This window comes from Pelodiscus sinensis, chromosome 15 (genome assembly GCF_049634645.1).
Source record: "Pelodiscus sinensis isolate JC-2024 chromosome 15, ASM4963464v1, whole genome shotgun sequence".
NCBI classification, from domain to species: Eukaryota; Metazoa; Chordata; order Testudines; family Trionychidae; genus Pelodiscus; species Pelodiscus sinensis.
In genome coordinates, this window is record NC_134725.1 from 31,000,364 (window position 1) to 31,020,721 (window position 20,358).

A 20,358-nucleotide genomic window follows, 5' to 3' on the forward strand; every position below is an offset into this window, starting at 1 on the left:
GTGCTGGAGCAAAGGTACAAGCTTGGTGTAGTTATCGAAGTTATGATTCGCCAACAGTGCGGAGTAATTGGCCATTCTAAGTGTTAGAGTTGCAGAGGAATAGATTTTACGTCCGAATAAATCGAGACACTTACTATCCTGGTCCGCAGCAGTAGGCTTGTACTGTGGCATCTTTGCTCTTTGCTGAACTGCATCCACCACCAAGGAGTTCGGTTGCGGATGCATGAATAGGAATTCCATCCCTTTGGCAGGGACAAAGTACTTTTTATCCGCCTTTTTATTTGTCGGTGGGACAGATGCTGGAGATTGCCAGATGTCGTCCGCAATTTCAAGAATAGCTGCGTCCAATGGTAGGGAGATCTTTGGTTGATGGGTGTGTTTGATGTTACGAAGGAGATGATGTTGCTTTTGCTCCACGTCACCCAATTGTACGCTTTGGCTCTCCGCCACCCTTTTGAACAACTCCTGAAATTGACGGAGGTCGTCAGAAGGTGAAGTGTCACCCTGAAACACTGCGTCGTTGGGGGACGATGAGGACTGTTGTGCTGGTGAATGGTCAGGTTCAACATCCCGAGCGGGAAGAGGTTGTTCGACGTGGTAGGTAGACCCGGAGGGAGTTGGTGGTCTTAAAGGAGCAGAAGAAGACTGGTATTTCTGTCCTGGATGGGATTGCGGGGACCGGTGTTGATAGGACGAAGTATGGCGATGATGGGGGGATGTGGAGTGACGGGATCCCATTGAGTATTCCGAGCGGGTTGATCTTGGTGATCGCGACCTGTCCCTATAATAAGTGCTGCGACTGGGTGAACGCAGGTCACGGCGGTAAGAATGACCAGAGCGTGGTGATATATGGCCAGTACGAGAGTACTCGGAGTACTGTGGAGACGGGGACCGCGGCTCTGGAGAAAACTCCGGGCTCGGGGATAGAGAAGATAATCCCCTGGTTGCGTGGGCCGTTGGGGCTAGTAAATGCTCCAGTGGAGAAGATGCTGGGGTAGAAATGACTGAATGCGGAATCACTTCTACTGGCATTGGAGGAATCCGTGCCGAGGTGGGCCCCTTCAGCGTCGCTGATCAACTCGGCACCGGTGATTGACTGTGCTCCCGAGATGTATGGAGAGGAGAAGTCCGTCGCATCGTTGGTGAGCGTCTGTGCTGAGACGGGTCTTTCGGTGCAGAAGGGCGACTCGGTGCCAGCGCGGTCGACGCCGGGGAGTGCCTCGGTGCCGAAGGTCGTTGTGACTCCCGTTGTTTGGTGGGAGGTGGTGGACGCGTCAGTGAGCCCGTAGGTACCGGTGATCGTCTCAGCGCTGGGGAGCGGCTCGGTGCCGGAGAGCGGCTACGCGCCTGAGAACGTCTCAGTGCGGGAGAGCGCCTCGGTGCCGTGGGCCTCGGTGCCAGTGAGCGACTACGGCTCAGTGCCCGGCTACGGCTTGGTGCTGGGCTGCTCGGTGCTGGACTATGGCGCGGTGCCGGGGAGCGGCTGCGTCTCGGTGCCGGGGAGCGGCTACGTCTCGGCGCCGGGGAACGGACCGGTGCCGGGGGACGCTCAGTGCTGGGAGCGGTTTTCGGAGCCATAGGCGGCCTAGAGACCGAGGGAACGGCTGATATGGTCGAGCCCGATATAGAAGGGCTCAGGGCCGACTTACTCCGGCTGTCTTTCGGCGGCCTCGCTACTTTCGCGGGCGGTGCCGTAGACGTCCCTGGTTGATCGTCAGCCGATCTTGAGGGTGGGAGGGACCGTGTCGGAGATGGTTTTCTTTTAAGTTTCTTGGACTGTTTCGAGTGTCCTTTTGACTGCTGGACGTCCGGTTGTAGGGCTTTGTCGAACAGAAGGACTTTTAGGCGCATGTCCCTGTCCCGTTTAGCTCTAGCTGTTAGTTTGGAGCAGTGGGGACATTTTTGGGGAATATGTCCTTCCCCGAGGCACCTAATGCATAAAGCGTGGCCATCAGAGGCAGGCATTGCCTCGTGGCATTCGCTGCATTTCTTAAAGCCCGGCATTGGGATGACTAATTAACTATTGAAGTAAAACTGTTGTGTTTTGGTTTTTTTTTTTGACTAACGACTAGGGTAAACTATAACTTGGAACTCTATATAGGAACTATATACAATAACATATAAAGTCTCTCTGTCTCTGTAGGAAACAGTAGTCACCAGAGAGACAATATTCCGTCCGCGGCCGAGGATGGTCAGGAGGAACTGGCGGGAGCCGGACCAGCGCTGCTCAAACGGCGCGAAAAGCCACGAGCCGTACTTCGCTCATGCGTGGTCCGGCAGACTACGGCTAGAAAGATCTCCGATCTGTGGCGCCGAGACAAGCCAACATCTGCAGTGAAGCACCCACGGGACACTGCTCGAAGAAGAATATAGCATTTCAAAGGCAGAAGCACCACAGTCAGAACGTGGGCTCACCATTTCCCTGCTGTGCTATTGCCTCCTCTGCCCCTGCAGACAGTGCTGTGGAGGAACTGGCTTTTGAGATAGAGGCATTAACGGAGGAGGGAAGCGGTAGCTTCCCCTTTACCACTCTCTGGCTAATGAGTCTCCTTTACTTTGGCACAACAATGACCACACCTCTGTCCAATAGATTTACCCACAAATGACAGCTCCTCAAACTGGAGGGCCACCCCCCACACACCTTCCAGTTACCCAAACTTTATCCCACTACCTGTTCAATAAGTTTATGCTTATTGAACAGCCATGGTTATTTCAATTAAAGCACCAGTGTTTTTGTCCTCAGGTTCAAACATGAATTCCTGCACCAGAGGAAACAGTATGAATGAGAAACATTAATATTTAAAAACTACATTATTCTGGTGACTCAGGCAAAGGCACATTTTTGATTTTGCATTGCTTGCTAATCAGGAAATACTTGTAGTCTTTCTGCATCACCTGAAGTTAACATATTGTTGATGAGTTCCAGAAAACCTTCTTCTGCCACATGGGCATCTGTAAACAGGAAAATCATGGCCTTGTTCTCAATACCAAGCTTTATATACAATGTTTTCAAGTCTTCACGGAAATTGTTTTCTCCATATCCTCGACTCAGAACAATTTCAAACACCTAATAATGCAACATAAAATATATTTGAAAGACACAGAATGTTGAAAGATGGACCCACAACAAGGAACTCAACTTCCCTGGGGTTCTGGTTTGGTCTTATAACTAGTACAGATATAATGTGAAAGTAAAATGGTGACAAAATATTTACTCCTCTGTATTCTCTTTAAACTGTTCCAATCCTCTAGGCTCAGAACCTCAAAATCATTCTGGACTTCTCTCTTTCCTTTGTTCCCCACCATCTTATTTGGATGTTTGTATGTCACTGGGCACAATGAGGCCTCGCTTGTGTGTCCGAGAACTACTGCACTAAAGATAAATAACAGTAGTAGTACTTAAAGACTACTGATTTTTCACTTAGATCTCCAAAACCCACCCTGTACTCTCTGCTCACAGCCTTAAGTACCCAGTTACAAGGACTCACAATCTTCCATGCCAAGTCACTTCAACCTCCTATCTCTGACCTTTGAATGCTCACTCCACCCCCTTTCAATCTCTCCAGAAAGCAGCTACTACCCTAATTTTGACATCACTTGCTTTCTTTCATTGTCTGTATCAGGTTTAATTTCTGAGACCCCTCAAGGTTCTACACAGTTAGGGGCCACCCGCCATTTTAAAAGCTACATTATTCTGGTGACTCAGGCAAAGGCACATTTTTGATTTTGCAGTGCTTGCTAATCAGGAAATACTTTCAATCTCTCCCAGATACCTCACATCCAGCTGTATATGCGGCCAGTCTTGCAAGGGACTGTTTTCCTGAGCCTCCCACTCCTACAAGCAGGGCATGGCCACGATCCATCCGTATGATGCGATGCACACGGGTTAAATGCTCCAGGGCATCATCAAAAAGCACCAGGTTCATTTTTGTATTAACTTCATTGTACTCTTCAAGAATCTCCTGTAAAGACAATTGTTTAGACAGTTACCAACAGAAATGGGAAATGCTGAAAAGGTTAGTAAACAAACAGAATGTAATAATTTATTAGAAGCATTATTACTCAAAAGAATTCTGAGAAAAAGTTGATTATCAGAAAATTTATAGTATTTAGGATTTCTCATGGAATAAATAGATGTTCACTGATTTCTAGTATTCATACCCAACCTTACTATACATAGAAACTATATGTACCTAACAAGGGGCAAAGAGCTTCCTTAATGATTCAAAACAAGTTTATTTCTCACAAAGAAAAACAAAAGCCTGCACTGGAATATTGTGAAAAAGGGACACTATTTATTTACTTTGAAAATGTTTCAATCTCTTGGATAAACCTGTTTATAATCTAATCCAAAACACTCATCTAGAAATCCCCTATCATTTTTTCTTGCTTTACAATCATTTTTTCCCTATTTGTAAAATGTTTTTCTCTCCTTTTTTACTATGTGAAAGAAAAACACAAACAGGGAAAACTAAAACTCAATTAGGAAAGAGTGAAAATGACTATATGCAAAGCACTGTTATTTACACAAAGTAAACAAAATGATAAAATAAAGGAAAATGCTTCTTTCTTTCTAATCTTTTTCAGTTTGAGTCCTCCCAGCTATTATTTGTCACAAAAGGTGGAAAAATTCAGACTGAAATGTGACTCTTGTTTTTTAAGAGACTTGCTGACAGTGTCCCTTAAAAAAAAGAAAACCCCATTATTTTGTGTAGATTTTAGTCTGGAAAATTGTCAAAGTATGAATGTAGCATAGGTTTCATGGAATCATAGCAATGTAGACATTGGAGCAACCTCGAGAGGTCATCTAGTCAATCCTTTTATGTTAATAACCATACACACCTGAAGGGCAAACTGTTATTAAATATGTCTTCAATCTGTTCTGTGCCAACTGTCTGGGGCTCAGAGGGCTTGGGCCAAGGAACTGTTTAACTGTGTTGCACCTATTTGGGCTCAGACTGAAGCCCAAGCTCTGGGGCCCTCCCACCTCTCAGGGTGCAAGAGCCCGGGCTCCAAACTTGAACCCAAATCTCTACAACACAATTAAACAGCCTCACAAACACAAATCAATTGGCCCAGGCACGCATGGGTTTTTAATTGCAGCTTAGACAGACCCTATTATTTCACACAGACAGACTCACCCAGATGCTGGTTAAAGCACCAAAGACACCATATATTGGGAAATAGGAGGGCAGTAGCCCTCCCTCTGAAATTTAGACTCCTGGATTTCATACTTGAGGTCTGCTTAAATCTGCATGCCCTGACTCCAAAGGTAGTTCTTAAATGCAACAGAGTTTGAGCTGCTTGCAGTTTTGCCTTCGGAGCAGAATGTTTGTTATGAAAAGAGAGATGCAGGTGATTAAGAATAAGAAAAGGATGGACATTCAAGTCATTAAAGGAACGTTAGACCATCATGAAAACATTGCCAGGTACTCCATTTGAAAAATAGGGAGGAAGAGTAGGAATAAGTGTTGTGCTGCTAAGATCTGCAAGTTTGTATTGAATTTACAAATGCTGCTGAAAAGGGGGTGAACAGGGACTAATCCAAGGCTGACTTCACAGAGTTATAAAGGGATTTCACAAAACTGGGTGACTGGGCAACACAAGAGCAGATGAAATTCAGTGTTGATAAGTGCAAAGTAATGCATGTGGAAGAATATAAACCTAACTATAGATACAAAATAGCTGTTACCAATCAAGAAAGAGATGTTGGAATCATTGTGGATAACTCCTGGAAAACATCTTTTCAATGTGCAGCAGAAGTCTAAAAACTGAAACAGCTAACAGAATATTGGGAATCGTTAGGAAAGTAACAGATAATAAGACAAAATACCATATACCCTCTACTTAAAGACATTTGTATGACCACATCATGAATACTGTATGCAGATCTGATTACCCCATCTAAAAAAGATAAATTGTATTTGGAAAAGGTACAGAAAGGGCAACTGAAATGATTGGAGTAAAATATATTAGCTGACTAGAAAATCATGATTGGCATGGAAAAATTGAATGAGGAAATGTTGTTTATTCTTTCACTAACATAACATAAGAAGCCAACCCAATCCAGTTTTTAGGTAACAGATTTAAAACAAATAAAATATTTTTTTTCAGAATCAACTTGTGGAACTCTTTGCCAGGAGATGGTGGAAAGGCTCAAGCCATAACAGGGTTCCAGTAAGAACAAAATAAATTCAAGGAGGATAGGTCCATCAATGATACTAGCCAAGGATGGTGTGCTTAGATTCTCTTTGCAAGCAGGTAGGAATGGGAACCAGGGGATAGATCATGATGATTGCCTCTTCTATTCATTTCTTCTGAAGCGCCTGATAATGGCCATTGTTGGAAAACAGGATACTGGGCTAGAAGGACCTTTCATCTGACCCAATATGGCCATTTGAATCTTCTTATGTAGAACTGAAATGTATCTGTTCCCTTGCTGTAACCCACTAGACCCCATTCCTCTTCCAGAACTGAGATAGAGCCCAAGAGTCCTGATGGGATCTCTCTCTCTCTCTCCCCACAGAGTTAGTAACAAAGTAAGAATATACGTTAAAATGTTAAGGCTAACCAGTGTCCCTTAAGTGACTTGCCACAATATTCAGAGGGATAGCCAAGTTAGTCTGTAACTGGAAAAACTTAAAAAACAATGAATAGTCTAACAGCATCTTAAAGACTAACAAAACATGTAGATGGTGGTATGAGCTTTTGTGGACACAAGCTGTTCGAGCTGAGTGGGTCTAATATTTATTTAATTTTCTTTCTTTTATATCAGAATTAGATACAGTGCTACTGTCAGCTAACTGCTAAGGTGTCTGCCAAAAAAAACTAGAGTTTTCCTGTGCCTTTCCTGTATAGAGATGATGTGTGTGGGGGTGAGGGTGGATGGGGTTGGTTCTCCCCTCCCCATTTGGTGCTTGGCTTGACTGAGCATGCTCAGTAACACTGCTGAACCCACTGTCCTCAGTCCACACCATCATGACATGCACAGGTCTGTCCCTCCCACCAAAATCTGAAATGGTGCCCCTATAAAGCACTATACCTGAAAGAGAGCTTTTGCTGCATCATAGTCCTGTATGTCCTCATAGACACGAGGTTCCCCTTCATTCAGTGCCATTCTGAAGTCTCCAAAAAGAATAGGGTCTCTCATGGCCTGCTCTAAATCATCTTTGAAATGCTCTTGAATCAAGCCTTGTATATGCCCTTGTACCTTAAAGTATATAAGTGCAAATAGGTAAAATGATGCTAAGTGTTCTGAATGCAGGAACACTCAAAGGGCCTGATCCTGCAAACTTTTACCCAGTAACTATTTGATTGATTTTAATGGGACTGGCATAAATACAACATCTGCAGATATAGACTCTACTAACATTGTATATTTATCCTCTAAAACTAAGTGGCATATAGTTTATATACAAGCAGCCCAATTGCCCAAGGACTTTTGATGCCAAAGAGCTGAACAGCTTTAACAGAGAGAAGATTATGCTTAGTATAAAATCAATATCTTTATTCTGGTAAAATCACATACTACCTTTTACTCTTATAGTTAGTTCTGATATCATTCCACCAGTGTCACCAAGACTTTGTTCTCTCTTTAATACAGAATGTAGATGCATATTTCATACAGCACATAAATATAAATGCATTTATCCACACATACATTATATAGTACTGGATGCAAATGTAACAAACTTTAAAGAGATTTAGCACATTACAAATGTTTTTTCTTATTCAAGTATTTTATGGTACTACACAAGAAATTGTGAGCTCCCCACATCCAGCAGCCTTTGCAGAGACAAAACTTCCTCCATTGGGCCAAATTCTTAAGTCTTACTAATGTATAGCTGCCTAACTTCATTGTTTTAACACTGATTTTCACCAGTTTAGCTGAGGGGCTGATGCTAATACTTAATCAGGTAAAACTCACATGCTTGAGACAGGTAAACTTCAGGACTCGATACTGCACAGCTAATTTGAGACGGTGGTAACCATGCCAATGAAGCATACAGTTATAAAGTTTAGGCCCAGAAGATCATTGAGGATGACCTCTTGTAGATGCATGAATAGTTCATAGCGTTTGAAGCCTAAGACATATGCAGCATCTCATTCAGCTTTTCAGTGCTTTTTGATAGATCTGATGTCTGAAAGCTCACAAGTTTGTAATAACACAGTAATATCACAGATTATATGTAGAGCTCTGCAAGTCTGCAGATATCTGCTTTATATACACAGATCTGCATCCACATCGCCAGTTCGTTTTTGCAGATATGCACCCAGATACAGATTTTTTATCTAGAGCCCTTCAAATTTGGGGATATTTGCTTTTTAGCCTCAGGTATCCACATCCATGGATTCAATGTGGGTATCTGTGGCTCATTTTTGCAGATACAAATTCTGTATCCACGCAGGGCTCTCATTAAATGACCTTTCCTCCATCTGTGGGTTTATTCTGTTGTAACCAATTGCTAAACCTTTCTCATGGTATTAACATCAGTAGGTTATATGTAAATCAATTCCACTGTAAAACTGGAGTGATGCAATGGTGAATCAAATCCACAGTTTGATTTCAAGATTATAGTGGAACAGTTATTAGCATTACAGTTTTGTAAGAATTTCCATATTCATATAAGTGATTACTAACCAATCGGAAAAGTTACTCACCAGTATTTTGTCTACTTCATTGATCAATCTGTCATGGAAAACTCTCAGGCACTCATTTCTCCAGACTCGCACCATCTGTGTGACTGTTTGGAACCTATATCGAAGTTATCAGTGGACAAATCAGATAAGGTCATATGTTTTAATAGCACCGTTACCAAATCAGATTTTGTTTCCTTTTTCACTGAAAAGAGTAACTATCTCCAGAGATCCTATTTTACAGTGTTTGTCACAAGGAACAGTATCACAATTCAGGATTTTCCAAATTTCTTCCCACCCCTCCCCACAAAATGGCATATATACAACAAAAGGCAAAACAGAGACAACTGTATCTATGCACTGCTTTTTTAGTGTCTCCTTGAAAAAAAAGAGACCAATATATATTTACACATAGCTCAGTCACTGATTATTTCAGCAAAACTTTTAAGCATATGCTTCAATTTGTCCTAGTCAACAAAGCACATGCACGTGCTAAAACCCTATTGACTGATATACAGAACTAAAGTTTTGTGCTTAACTACTTTGCTGAATTGTGTTGTACTGCTGAATCAGGGCCTTAATTATTAAAGACTAGCTGAGCCCTGCCTCACAGCTATGGGGCAGCGGACTGAGGGGCAGCAGAGACAGGAGGATGAGGTGGTGAGGTGGGGCGGGTGAGCCAGAAGCACAGGAGGCACAGAGGGCAGGAACGGGAGAGGGGAGGGTTCAGGAAGATCCACGGGGCACCAGCTTGGGGGACCAAGGGAGGCATAGGTAGAGTGCAGCAGACAGGGACTTACTGCCAGGCCCACTGCATATACTACTTTTCTTTTTCCCCATGCCCAATGTGTCACTCGGAGAAGTCATTGTGCCATGGCACCAGCTGCATGATGGATCATGGGGTGCTGCCTCCTGCTGGGCTCTGCTGCCCACACTGTCTCTACCTGCACCCAGGGTGCAGGAGAAGCACAGGCCCCAGCCCATGAGCTGCCTGCCCCAGTGGGCACAGGTCTGCATAATACCACCACCACCTCCCCACTGCACCTGCTGGCCACTTACTGAGCCCTGCCCCTTGCCTTTTTCTCCTGCATGCCCTTTTGGGCTGCTTTTCAAGCCTCGCATCCCGCTCTGGTGTGGGGAGGGATGGGGGGCGAGGGCAAGGAGGAAGTCATTCAGTGTATTCTGCAATGTTGTCTGAGACAGACACTGTGATGGACACTTCTCCTGTTATAATAGTATAGATAAAGCACCAACACTTAATGAGATAGGAGAAAAAAAGAGTTTCCAATATTAAAGATGCTTTATAGGCATTTGTTAATGACTCCATTAACACTGCTATGTTCTATACAATGGAGGACAGGTGGATAATAAGTTAAACTATTAATTTACTCAGAGCAATATGAAGCAACTTAGGCAAAAGGGCACTACAATCAAAATTAAGAGCAAAGCTGTGGCATAACAAAAGCCAGGTAGCTGAAAGTAAGTACTCACAGAACATTTCTAATCTATGCCACAGCTAGGTAAAGGCATATTGACATAGATTGACTTATACGTCAATCTTAAACAGGTCTTTGTTGAACAGCTGAGAATTATGCTAGAGCGAAGTTCTTCAACACTTCATCTTGGATAAATTTGGCAGACCAGATGCCTGCACCAAGTGCCCCCTTTTATCTTGGCACGAAGGGAGTCTGGAAAAGAAGATGGTGTATCAGAGCACACTGACTCTTAGGTGGCATATGGTTCTTTAGGGACTATGTCTTGCTGGAAGAAAATCAGAAAAGCTCTTACATGTCTCTAATTCACCCCACAGTTGAGAATACGCCAGACTGCCCCTTACAATAAGGAAGGTATCTCTGACTCCCTGATGCCCAGCACTTATATACAGCTTAGCTGCAGGAGAAAAGCTACCTCAGATTTATGAGACTGCCAAATATTGCTGTTTTTAAAATAACAAAATTGCCTTACATTGGGCCAGATCACAAATGAGTGTAGTTCCAGTTAAGTGAATTTTTCTAAACGTTTTTTCTCCACTTACCTCTCTGGTGTTGTAAGAACAAGCCCATTGTAGACCCTGGAGAGATCTCGCAAATTAAAAATATAATGAAATTTGGAAGGAGTTGGGGGTAGGTCCCGAACTATGGCTTTGTACAGTTCCAAAGTACAGAACGTCATCTTGTCAGTAATCGCTGCTATTGAGTCATTAAAAGTCTGCAAACACGAGAAAGGAAACACTTCTTCTTGAGACTGATCAGGAGAAATATGATTTATCAAATATACTCCGCTTTCCTACTTTTCTACCCTTAACTGATAGATTTAAAATAACTCCTGGCAAGATAAAATGTTTTCCAGAATGTAAGTGTATACTATAATGGCTGTTTCTTACACTCAGTCTGGCTATTTCATTGTTTATATGGTAAGCTCTTTGCAGGGACCATCTTTTTGTTCTATGTTTGTACAGCACCTAGCACAATGGAATTCTGGTCCCATGATTGGTGATCCCAGACACTACTGCAATATGGATAATAAATGTCTCACATATAAAATTACAATTTCATGTGCTCAGTGATGCAATTTTAACACATTATATTTAATTTTCTGTGTTTCAATTCAAAATTTTATAGATCTTTGTGCATTTACAGCTGGCTATAGATTTCTATGAAAAACATTAATTTACAAATTATCTTCTGGCTGAATAGTCTATTGCTCAGTATGTAGCAATTCAACACAAGATGATCCCTCTTCATTAATTTTTTATTAACAAACTTTATTGAACAGCAACAACAAATACTTACTATATAGAGAACTAGAATATCTACAGGACATTCATTGGGTCCTTAACTCAAATAAGCTTTTTCTTCATTTAAATCATTACTCTGGGATGGGGCTGGAGGGTTCAATACACAAGCTGCCCTGGGCAGAGAGGATAACCCAAGTCTTCTCTTGCCATAACAGCTTTGGCCCACAGGAGAAATAGGGATGTTAAAATGCATATAATTGATTAACTGTGTAACTGCTGAACATTTCATCAGATATATGATTACATGTAGGGCAGCAGCTAGCTCATTGGCAACTTGTGTGCACTGGCTCCTCCCTGCCACTTTGCTCATTGGGAAGCAGCTGCTGCCTCTGATACAGAGGCAGCAGCATGGGGCAGCAGGCAACTCCCCAAGAGCCAGTGCATGCAGGGAGCTGGCTTTTAAGCTGACTCCCTGCATATGGCTGCTCTTTCTTGCTGCTTCTGTATTTATACTATTTGAAGACTTACAACCACATTTTAAAAGCTATGGAAAAGGGAAAGAAAAGTGAAAGGAGAAGAGAACAGTGTATAAGTTTATAAAATGAATCAGAATGTGGAGATGTAAAAATGATATGCAAAACAGTTTGTCAGCAGCAATGTAGGATCTGATTCAAAATCTCCACTGAAGTCAACAGAAAGACTTCCATTGATTTCAATGCATCTGGGGACAAGAATCATCATCTCTTGTCTAAAATCTCTTAGTAGCAGGATTGCAACAATTCCAGTCTGAAGCATGGCATTACTGTTTGTTACTTGACTTCCTAAGGAAGTTATTCTCTATTTGGATCCAAATTATTTCCTTGAATAAATGCATGATTCTCTCCCAACTTAAAGGAAGGCCAAGAAAAGAATCTGAGTGCCCATAGGTAACATAGGGCTGTAAGGAGTCATGGGTCCCCCAAACATTGTGGACAGGAGAGGCAAGGGGCCAGCAGAGGGACTAGTGGAGGGAAAAGTTTGGTGCCCACAGCAGGGGTGCAGCCTCCCTGCACTCACTGGCAGTATTGAGGCAAGCAGAGAAACATGGCCCTAGATCACACCACTCCTCCAGCTTCATTGCTCAGGAAGTGAGCAGAACCGCCACCTTCAGCCCAACCCCACATTCACCAGTAAGAAGCATAGCAATGCAGCCAGAGGAGCAGAGCAAGCTGGGGCTGCATTGCTCTACTTCCCCCCTGGTCCCTCGCTTGCTAGTCCCCCAACCTCATAGCTCGGGTGGGGGAAGAGTTAGGGCAGAGGCAGAGCAAGGGTGGGGATGGGGGGGGGGGGTTGTGCCAACCCTTCCCTGGGCTAGGAGAGTCACGTGGCTGGTCCACTGCACCATCTTCTTTCACCAGTCACCCTTGTGAGTGCTCATTAATAACAGTCACTAAGCTGTAAGATACAGATTGGATGCAAACAAGGAAGAAAGGAAATCACTAAAAGAAACACATTTAAGTTCTGTAGTTTCATGAAAGATAAAATTCTATTTATAAATAACAATCCTATTAAGCCTCAAATAAATTCAAATTACCTTAGTATGACCCTTCAGAATGGAGGCATAAATCAAATGCAAAGACACCTCAGAAGGAAAAGGTACATTGAAAACACTGAAGAGCGAAATGAATCGAGGATCAACTTCATTACGACCTCCTCCAGCTTTGCCCATGGCAGCAATAAAGCCAAGATCTCGAAGACTCTTACAAGTCATCTCCTTGCCACGGTCATATAAGGAACCTTTTTCCAAAAGCAACTTCAACAAGGCAATTGGTTGCTGTGTGCCATATTCATCAACCTTTATAAAACAAAAGAGCCAATACATTGTAATCATAGCATGGCTGAGCTGCCTGGAACCACCTGCAACAGGAAGTCATTGGGTCCACATTCAATACAACATAATGTCTAAGTGACATAAGGCTTTGGGGATTGATTCTCCTCTCTTATTCTGATTGGCTCAGGCAGGGAAAGCACCTTTTGTTGCTGATGAGTGACACACTTATACATCCATGATCAGCTTTTGGAAAGATATGGATGGATTCCAAGGAAATCACATCTCAATGATGTCAGCCAGAGGAAGGATCAGTGTGTGACAGTCATTTTAAGGGCATGAAGAAAGGAGGATCCTGATGTCAAAAGAAGTGATTCAAGACATTATAGGCAAAACTTCAGCAGAATACTCCCCTCCTTACAGGCCTAGAGTAGCAGATTAGGCCCAGCCATATCTTTGTCATGATGAAAGGCTTGCTAGGCCAAATTTGGGTGAGTGGCATTGCAACTTGGCAAACTGGGTCACACCAGTCAAATTCAACCCAGCAACTCTTCTGTCCTAATGCAAAGGAGGTAGTGCCAAATTTGAGTAAGTGACATTGCAAGCTTGCACACTGAATCACAATTTCACTCAAATTTGGTGCACCCATACCTCTGTCATGAGAGCCCTAGGCAGCTGCCTAGTTTGACTATAGATAGAGCGACCCCAGGATAGCAGCCTAACCACCAAAAAATATACATTTTTAAAGACTGAGTGATACTGTAGTTGCACTGAAACATGCCAGAGTGTTCAAAGATCCAAACCTTAGATATTGGAAGGTACAAAGCTGAGGCCCAAGTGTTATAATTAGGGCTGCCAATTAATACAATAGCGTCTGCAATTAACACAGGGCAGAATTAACGTGTTAAAAAAATTAATGTGAGTTAATCGCAGGTGTTTCTGTGCAGCTCTGCCCTTTTGAAACATTTCTGCAGCATTTCAAAGGGCAGTGCTGCACTGAGCTTGAAGTCAGCTGGGGACTCCAGCTGACCCCCGGACTCCACGTTGCACTGCCCCTTTGAAACACCATTGTGGCATTTCAAAGGGGTAGGACCGCACAGAAACGCCTGCAATTAATGCACGTTAATTTTTTTAATGAGTTAATTCTTCCCTATGTTAATCACAGGCGTTAGCACACATTACAGTAATTGATAGCCCTAACAAATCAATATATTTGAAGATATAGAAAACATCCAGAAATATTTAAATATATAGTGTTCTTATTATTGTTTAATAGCGTGATTAATCGCACGATTAATTTTTTTAATCGTTTGACAGCCTGAGCCTGGACGGACCACAAGAATGCAGCCTGCAGCTTCTTATGTTATATTGAAAGCAGGTTGGCAGCTTACCCTTGGCATGTTCATATCATCCATGAAAACCAGGAGGCGCTTTCCCATAGGAGGTCCATAAGTATCCTTTGTACGTTTCTCTACATTTGCTTCTAAGTTTCTTTGAATATCCATTGATGTTGTACGAGAAGAGAAGTTAATTATTAGCAACACCTACACAGAAAGAACATTTGATCAATCTTTTAAAAAAAATTTAAAGTAGCACTTTTTAGACAATGTTCTTTATATTTGATAATATGAAAATATGCAGTACATCAGTTGTACATTAAACACCATTCTAGTATAGCTATTCACTTAGAATACAGCTGGCATAGAAGAGCAAAATTACCATTCTGGGGGTTCAATAAGACACTATGAAGGTCATTTGATAAACACGTTTACTTTATTAAAAAATTAATCTCTATTTAAGAATAATTACATTAATTCAGTGCCTTTGATCTTGAAGGATCTCACTTAGGGCCTTAGAATCAGGACCTTGCACTTAAGTAGAGCCTAAGACCTGTGCAGAGTTTCAGGGCTCAGCTAGTGAAAATCTAGTTGCTTAATCAGGTTTTTAAACTGGAGGTATTATTTTACCCATGGCTGAAATCAATTACTTCTGCAGTGAAATGCAAATATTTGACAACATACAACATGAGGAAGAGGAAGACATGGGTTTTATAAACAGAACAGAATCTAGGAGTACATACATTAGTGTCTTGGTTTAGGTTTCTTAGAAATGTTTGTGTAGTCGCAGTCTTAGAAGTACCAGATTCACCAACAAGAACAACCGGGTGTTTGATTTTTACCATCTGGTCTAATAACCATGTAGTGCGTGTTGTATCTAAAGTAGGAACTATAAAGAAAGAGTAACAGATCAACTTAAAATGCAGCAGACTTGGATGTTTCGCTTATGTACGCATTGCTAGAGCAAACCCGTACTGTGTTAATACACAGTTGCATAAAAGCATAATTTGAAATAGCCTGTATTTAAGAACAACCTTAATTGCACAGCCTTCTCATTTCAATGTTTATTGTGGAAATTTTATTCATATGCGCTGAAATAGACTGCATTCATCCCATGGAAAGATCCAGCAAAAAGTTTTTACTCAATTCAAGCCCCGCTTAATCCCTATTTTGAGTATTAATCTGGGATTTATGAAGTCCTTTTGCTAGAGATCTGCAAAGATGAATTTTGCATTGTGACACCAGATTGAAGTTATTAGGGATCACTTTAGTGGCCATATAATTTATCTTGTATTTTCAGAAGTATTAACATATACTTACTGAATTGTTACTATAAAATTATATGCATTACTTTGTCATAACTGTACAATTCACTTGTCACTATTTTATTGTGCTCACATAACAATTGTGTATTAGGGAAGTTCCTGACAGGTTAATCTTTACCCTAACTAGGCAACTAAGACATGATCTATGATTTTCCTGGCTTATCTACCCTGGGAGAACGTAGTTGTTTTTTACATTGGTTCAGCCATTCCTATTTTTTAACCCCAGTAATTATGTAAAACATGGTTCCTAACAATCCTTGACAGGTGAACTGTGAACTAATTTGAATCTGTTCTATACTGCTTTTTTATTATATAAAAAGATGGCCTGATTTTGTTTTTTTTCCTTACCCTTTACATTAAGATAGATCACAAATCTCAGTTTTCCACATTCCTCGTTTTACTGAAAAGTTTTGGCAAGCTCCTTAAAGAATTTGAAGGGTGAAATCCCACAAAGTTGAACCTGAATAGTTAATTGGTCTCTGCCCCTCACAGGGAAAGGTATTAAGTCTAAGGCAATGTCTATACTTACAATGCTACAGCACCACACCGGTACTGCTGCAGAACTTCAATATAAATACCTTACTACAGTGACAGTATGGGGTTCTCCACCACCCCACCCCCATCCCCAAGAAGCAGTAACTAGTTGGACTGAAGGATTCTTCCATCATAGAATCATAGAATAATAGGACTGGAAGGGACCTCAAGAGGTCATCGAGTCCAGCCCCCTGCCCTCAAGGCAGGACCAAGCTCCACCTACACCATCCCTGACAGATGTCTATCTAACCTGTTCTTAAATATCTCCAGAAAGGGAGATTCCACCACCTCCCTTGGCAATTTATTCCAATATTTGACCACCCTGACAGTTAGGAATTTTTTCCTAATGTCCAATCTAAACCTCCCCTGCTGCACTTTAAGCCCATTACTCCTTGTCCTGTCCTCAGTAACCAAGAGGAACACATTTTCTCCTTCCTCCTTGTGACACCCTTTGAAAACCACTATCATGCCCCCCTTAATCTTCTTTTTTCCAAACTAAACAAGCCCAGTTCATGAAGCCTGGCTTCATAGGTCATGTTCTCTAAACCTTTAATCATTCTTGTCGCTCTTCTCTGTACCCTTTCCAATTTCTCCACATCTTTCTTGAAATGTGGCACCCAGAATTGGACACAGTACTCCAGCTGAGGCCTAACTAGTGCAGAGTAGAGCGGCAGAATGAGTTCACGAGTTTTGCTTACAACACACCTGTTGATACAACCTAGAATCATATTTGCTTTTTTTGCAACAGCATCACACTGTTGACTCATATTCAACTTGTGGTCCACTATGACCCCTAGATCCCTTTCTGCCATGCTCCTTCCTAGACAGTCGCTTCCCATCTTGTATGTATGGAACTGATTGTTCCTTCCTAAGTGGAGCACTTTGCATTTCTCTTTATTAAACCTCATCCTGTTTACCTCTGACCATTTCTCTAACTTGCTAAGGTCATTTTGAATTATGTCCCTATCCTCCAAAGAAGTCGCAACCCCACCCAGTTTGGTATCATCTGCAAACTTAATAAGCATACTCTCTATCCCAATATCTACATCATTGATGAAGATATTGAATAGTACGGGTCCCAAAACAGACCCTTGAGGAACTCCACTTGTTATCCCTTTCCAGCAGGATTTAGAACCGTTAACAACCACTCTCTGACTACGGTTATCCTGCCAATTATGCACCCACCTTATCGTGGCCCTATCTAAGTTATATTTGCCTAGTTTATCAATAAGAATATCATGCAAGACCGTATCAAATGCCTTACTAAAGTCTAGGTATATGACATCCACCGCTTCTCCCTTATCCACAAGGCTCGTTATCTTATCAAAGAAAGCTATCAGATTAGTTTGGCATGACTTGTTCTTCACAAACCCATGCTGGCTATTCCCTATCACTTTATTACTTTCCAAGTGTTTGCATATGATTTCCTTAATTACCTGCTCCATTATCTTCCCTGGGACAGACGTTAAACTGACCGGTCTATAGTTTCCTGGGTTGTTCTTATTCCCCTTTTTATAGATGGGCACAATATTTGCCCTTTTCCAGTCTTCCGGAATCTCCCCTGTCTGCCATGATTTTTCAAAGATCATAGCTAAAGGCTCAGATACCTCCTCTATCAGCTCCTTGAGTATCCTGGGATGCATTTCATCAGGACCTGGTGACTTGCTGACATCTAACTTTACTAAGTGATTTTTAACTTGTTCTTTGTGTATCCTATCTTCTAAACTTACCCTCTCTCTGCTTGTATTCACTACGTTAGGCACACCTCCAGACTTCTCCGTGAAGACCGAAACAAAGAAGTCATTGAGCATCTCCGCCATTTCCAAGTTTCCTGTTACTGCTTCTCCCTCCTCACTAAGCAGTGGGCCTACCCTGTCCTTGGTCTTCCTCTTGCTTTTAATGTATTTATAAAAGGTCTTCTTGTTTCCCTTTATGCTTGTAGCTAGTTTGATCTCATTTTGTGCCTTTGCCTTTCTAATCTTGCCCCTGCATTCCCGTGTTGCTTGCCTATATTCATCCTTTGTTAGTTGTCCTAGTTTCCATTTTTTATAGGACTCCTTTTTTATTTTGAGATCGTGCAAGATCTCCTTGTTAAGCCAAGCTGGTCTTTTGCCATATTTTCTATCTTTCCTACACAGCGGAATTGTTTGCTTTTGGGCCCTTAACAACGTCCCTTTGAAATACTTCCAACTCTCCTCAGTTGTTTTTCCCTTCAGTCTTGCTTCCCATGGGACCTTACCTACAAGTTCTCTAACATTGTCTACTTAGGGACTTAGATAGAATTATTCACAATCCTGAGTGACATGTAGACACGTAGACCAGACCAGCTGTTTGAGGCTATTTCTGTACAGCAGGATTATTTCAGAATAACTGATGCTATTCAGAAATGACACAGTCCGTGTCTACACATCAAGCATTTATTTCAAAATAATGTTGACATGATGTCAAGCTGAAGGACTTCTTACTCCGACTCCTGTAACCCTCATTTTACAAGGAATAAGGGAAGTTGGAGGAAGAATGCTCTAAATTGGACTTCCTGCTGTGTAGACAGCGCCAAAAGCCAAAATAAGCTATTTTGACTTAAGCTACACAATCGATGTAGCTCAAGTTGCACAGTTTATTGGAGCTTTAGACCTGCTGTGTAGATGTGCCCTAAGGTAACGATATATTATGATGTCGCCATTAAAACTCTTCTTAGAGCTTGCTGGAGTCCTCCAGGATGAAGGATATAAAATCCTAATATTTCTAATGGGAAAGAAAACCCTCTTCCAGTAACTTTATGGCTATTTTTATGTGTCACAAAGGAGCAGTAAAATAAATTTTTTGCATTGTCGTTCATTTTCAGTTCCTGAATGAAATCTCCCACAACAGAATCCTGTACCGCACAAGTTATTTACTACTAGATGGCTATAGAAAACATGTTTTGGATTATAGGATACCAACACTTACCAAGAATGTCAATAAATCTCACATCAAATTTATGAAAGTATTGAGGGACTAGTTGGCTCCAAGGTACCCACTTTTTTTGATATCCATCAAAATGAAAGTCATACAAAGTTGGAAGCTGGCCTGCAATACACAATGTGATTCTTATTCAATAACTGAAGATCATCAGGAACTGTGACAGGGTGTATCCCCCCTGCACTGTTTAGGAGGGGGTTAACCAAATACAGAGGGCAGGGGAGGCCACACCCCCTTTAGCTTACTGGGCATGCTCTGGCTGCTCTAGGATTAAAAAAGAGCTACTCAGGTCAGTTGAGGCAGGGGGAGAAGGAGCTCAGGACCAAGCTCATGAGCAGTTGTAGCCACAGCCACCCCAGGATCAACCACCCCAGCCTCCACAGTAACCCTAGTCAGCAAGACCGTCCATGGGACTTTAACTCACTGACCAAACCCATGAGGTCCACACGGCCCACGAGGAATGGTAGGAAGTAGCCCTAGGCAGAGGATTGCTCTCCAGGAGCTCAGCATGCTGTGGCTGGAAACCCCACTGAGCTGGCTGTGGAATCTTCCACTGTTAACAGGGCCCTGGGCTGGGACCTGGTGGAGAGGGAGGGCCCGGGTCCCCGTACTATCCCACCAACCCCGCAATAACACTGCTTCCAGGCTCTTGGGAGGCTTACCTGTTAACTAGGCCAGAGTTGCCGTATTTACCCTAGTGGGGTGAACTGTACATTGGGACTAGGCCAGAGTGGCCGTATTTACCCCAGTAGGGGTGAAGTAGACTTTGGGACTAGGCCTGTGAGGCTGTACTTGTTCTAACAGTAGAAGCTGTACTTTGGGAGGACCAGCAAGGGGTGTCCCGGGCACAAGGACGCCCCTGTAACACGGACATTGAAATATTTCAGGAAAAACATCATTTGAGTAAGATAAATGTGCAGAGTAAGACTTTGTGCTAAGAGGTTGTCATAATCAGGAGTGCTGACCTGGTGATTAATAGGGTTACCAGACGGTTTCAGAAAAAATACCCAAGAACAACAA

At 42.3% G+C, this 20,358-nt stretch overlaps 1 protein-coding gene across 4 annotated transcripts in view; it reads right to left on the reverse strand.

The window, feature by feature from the left end:
• Positions 1-20,358, reverse strand: part of DNAH10 (dynein axonemal heavy chain 10) — a 201,463-nt gene that overhangs the window by 73,816 nt on the left and 107,289 nt on the right. For all 4 annotated transcript variants that reach the window (XR_012896005.1, XR_012896006.1, XM_075898516.1 and 1 more), the window contains 9 exons: positions 19,327-19,446; positions 15,262-15,407; positions 14,573-14,725; positions 12,948-13,208; positions 10,673-10,845; positions 8,662-8,755; positions 7,043-7,210; positions 3,774-3,962; positions 2,896-3,067 (listed from right to left, as the gene is read on the reverse strand). Coding sequence is in view for 2 of the 4 variants with exons in the window: in XM_075898516.1 (XP_075754631.1) it covers positions 2,896-3,067; positions 3,774-3,962; positions 7,043-7,210; positions 8,662-8,755; positions 10,673-10,845; positions 12,948-13,208; positions 14,573-14,725; positions 15,262-15,407; positions 19,327-19,446 (1,476 nt within the window). In the remaining 2 variants the exon portion in view is untranslated. The remainder of the gene's footprint in view (positions 1-2,895; positions 3,068-3,773; positions 3,963-7,042; positions 7,211-8,661; positions 8,756-10,672; positions 10,846-12,947; positions 13,209-14,572; positions 14,726-15,261; positions 15,408-19,326; positions 19,447-20,358) is intronic.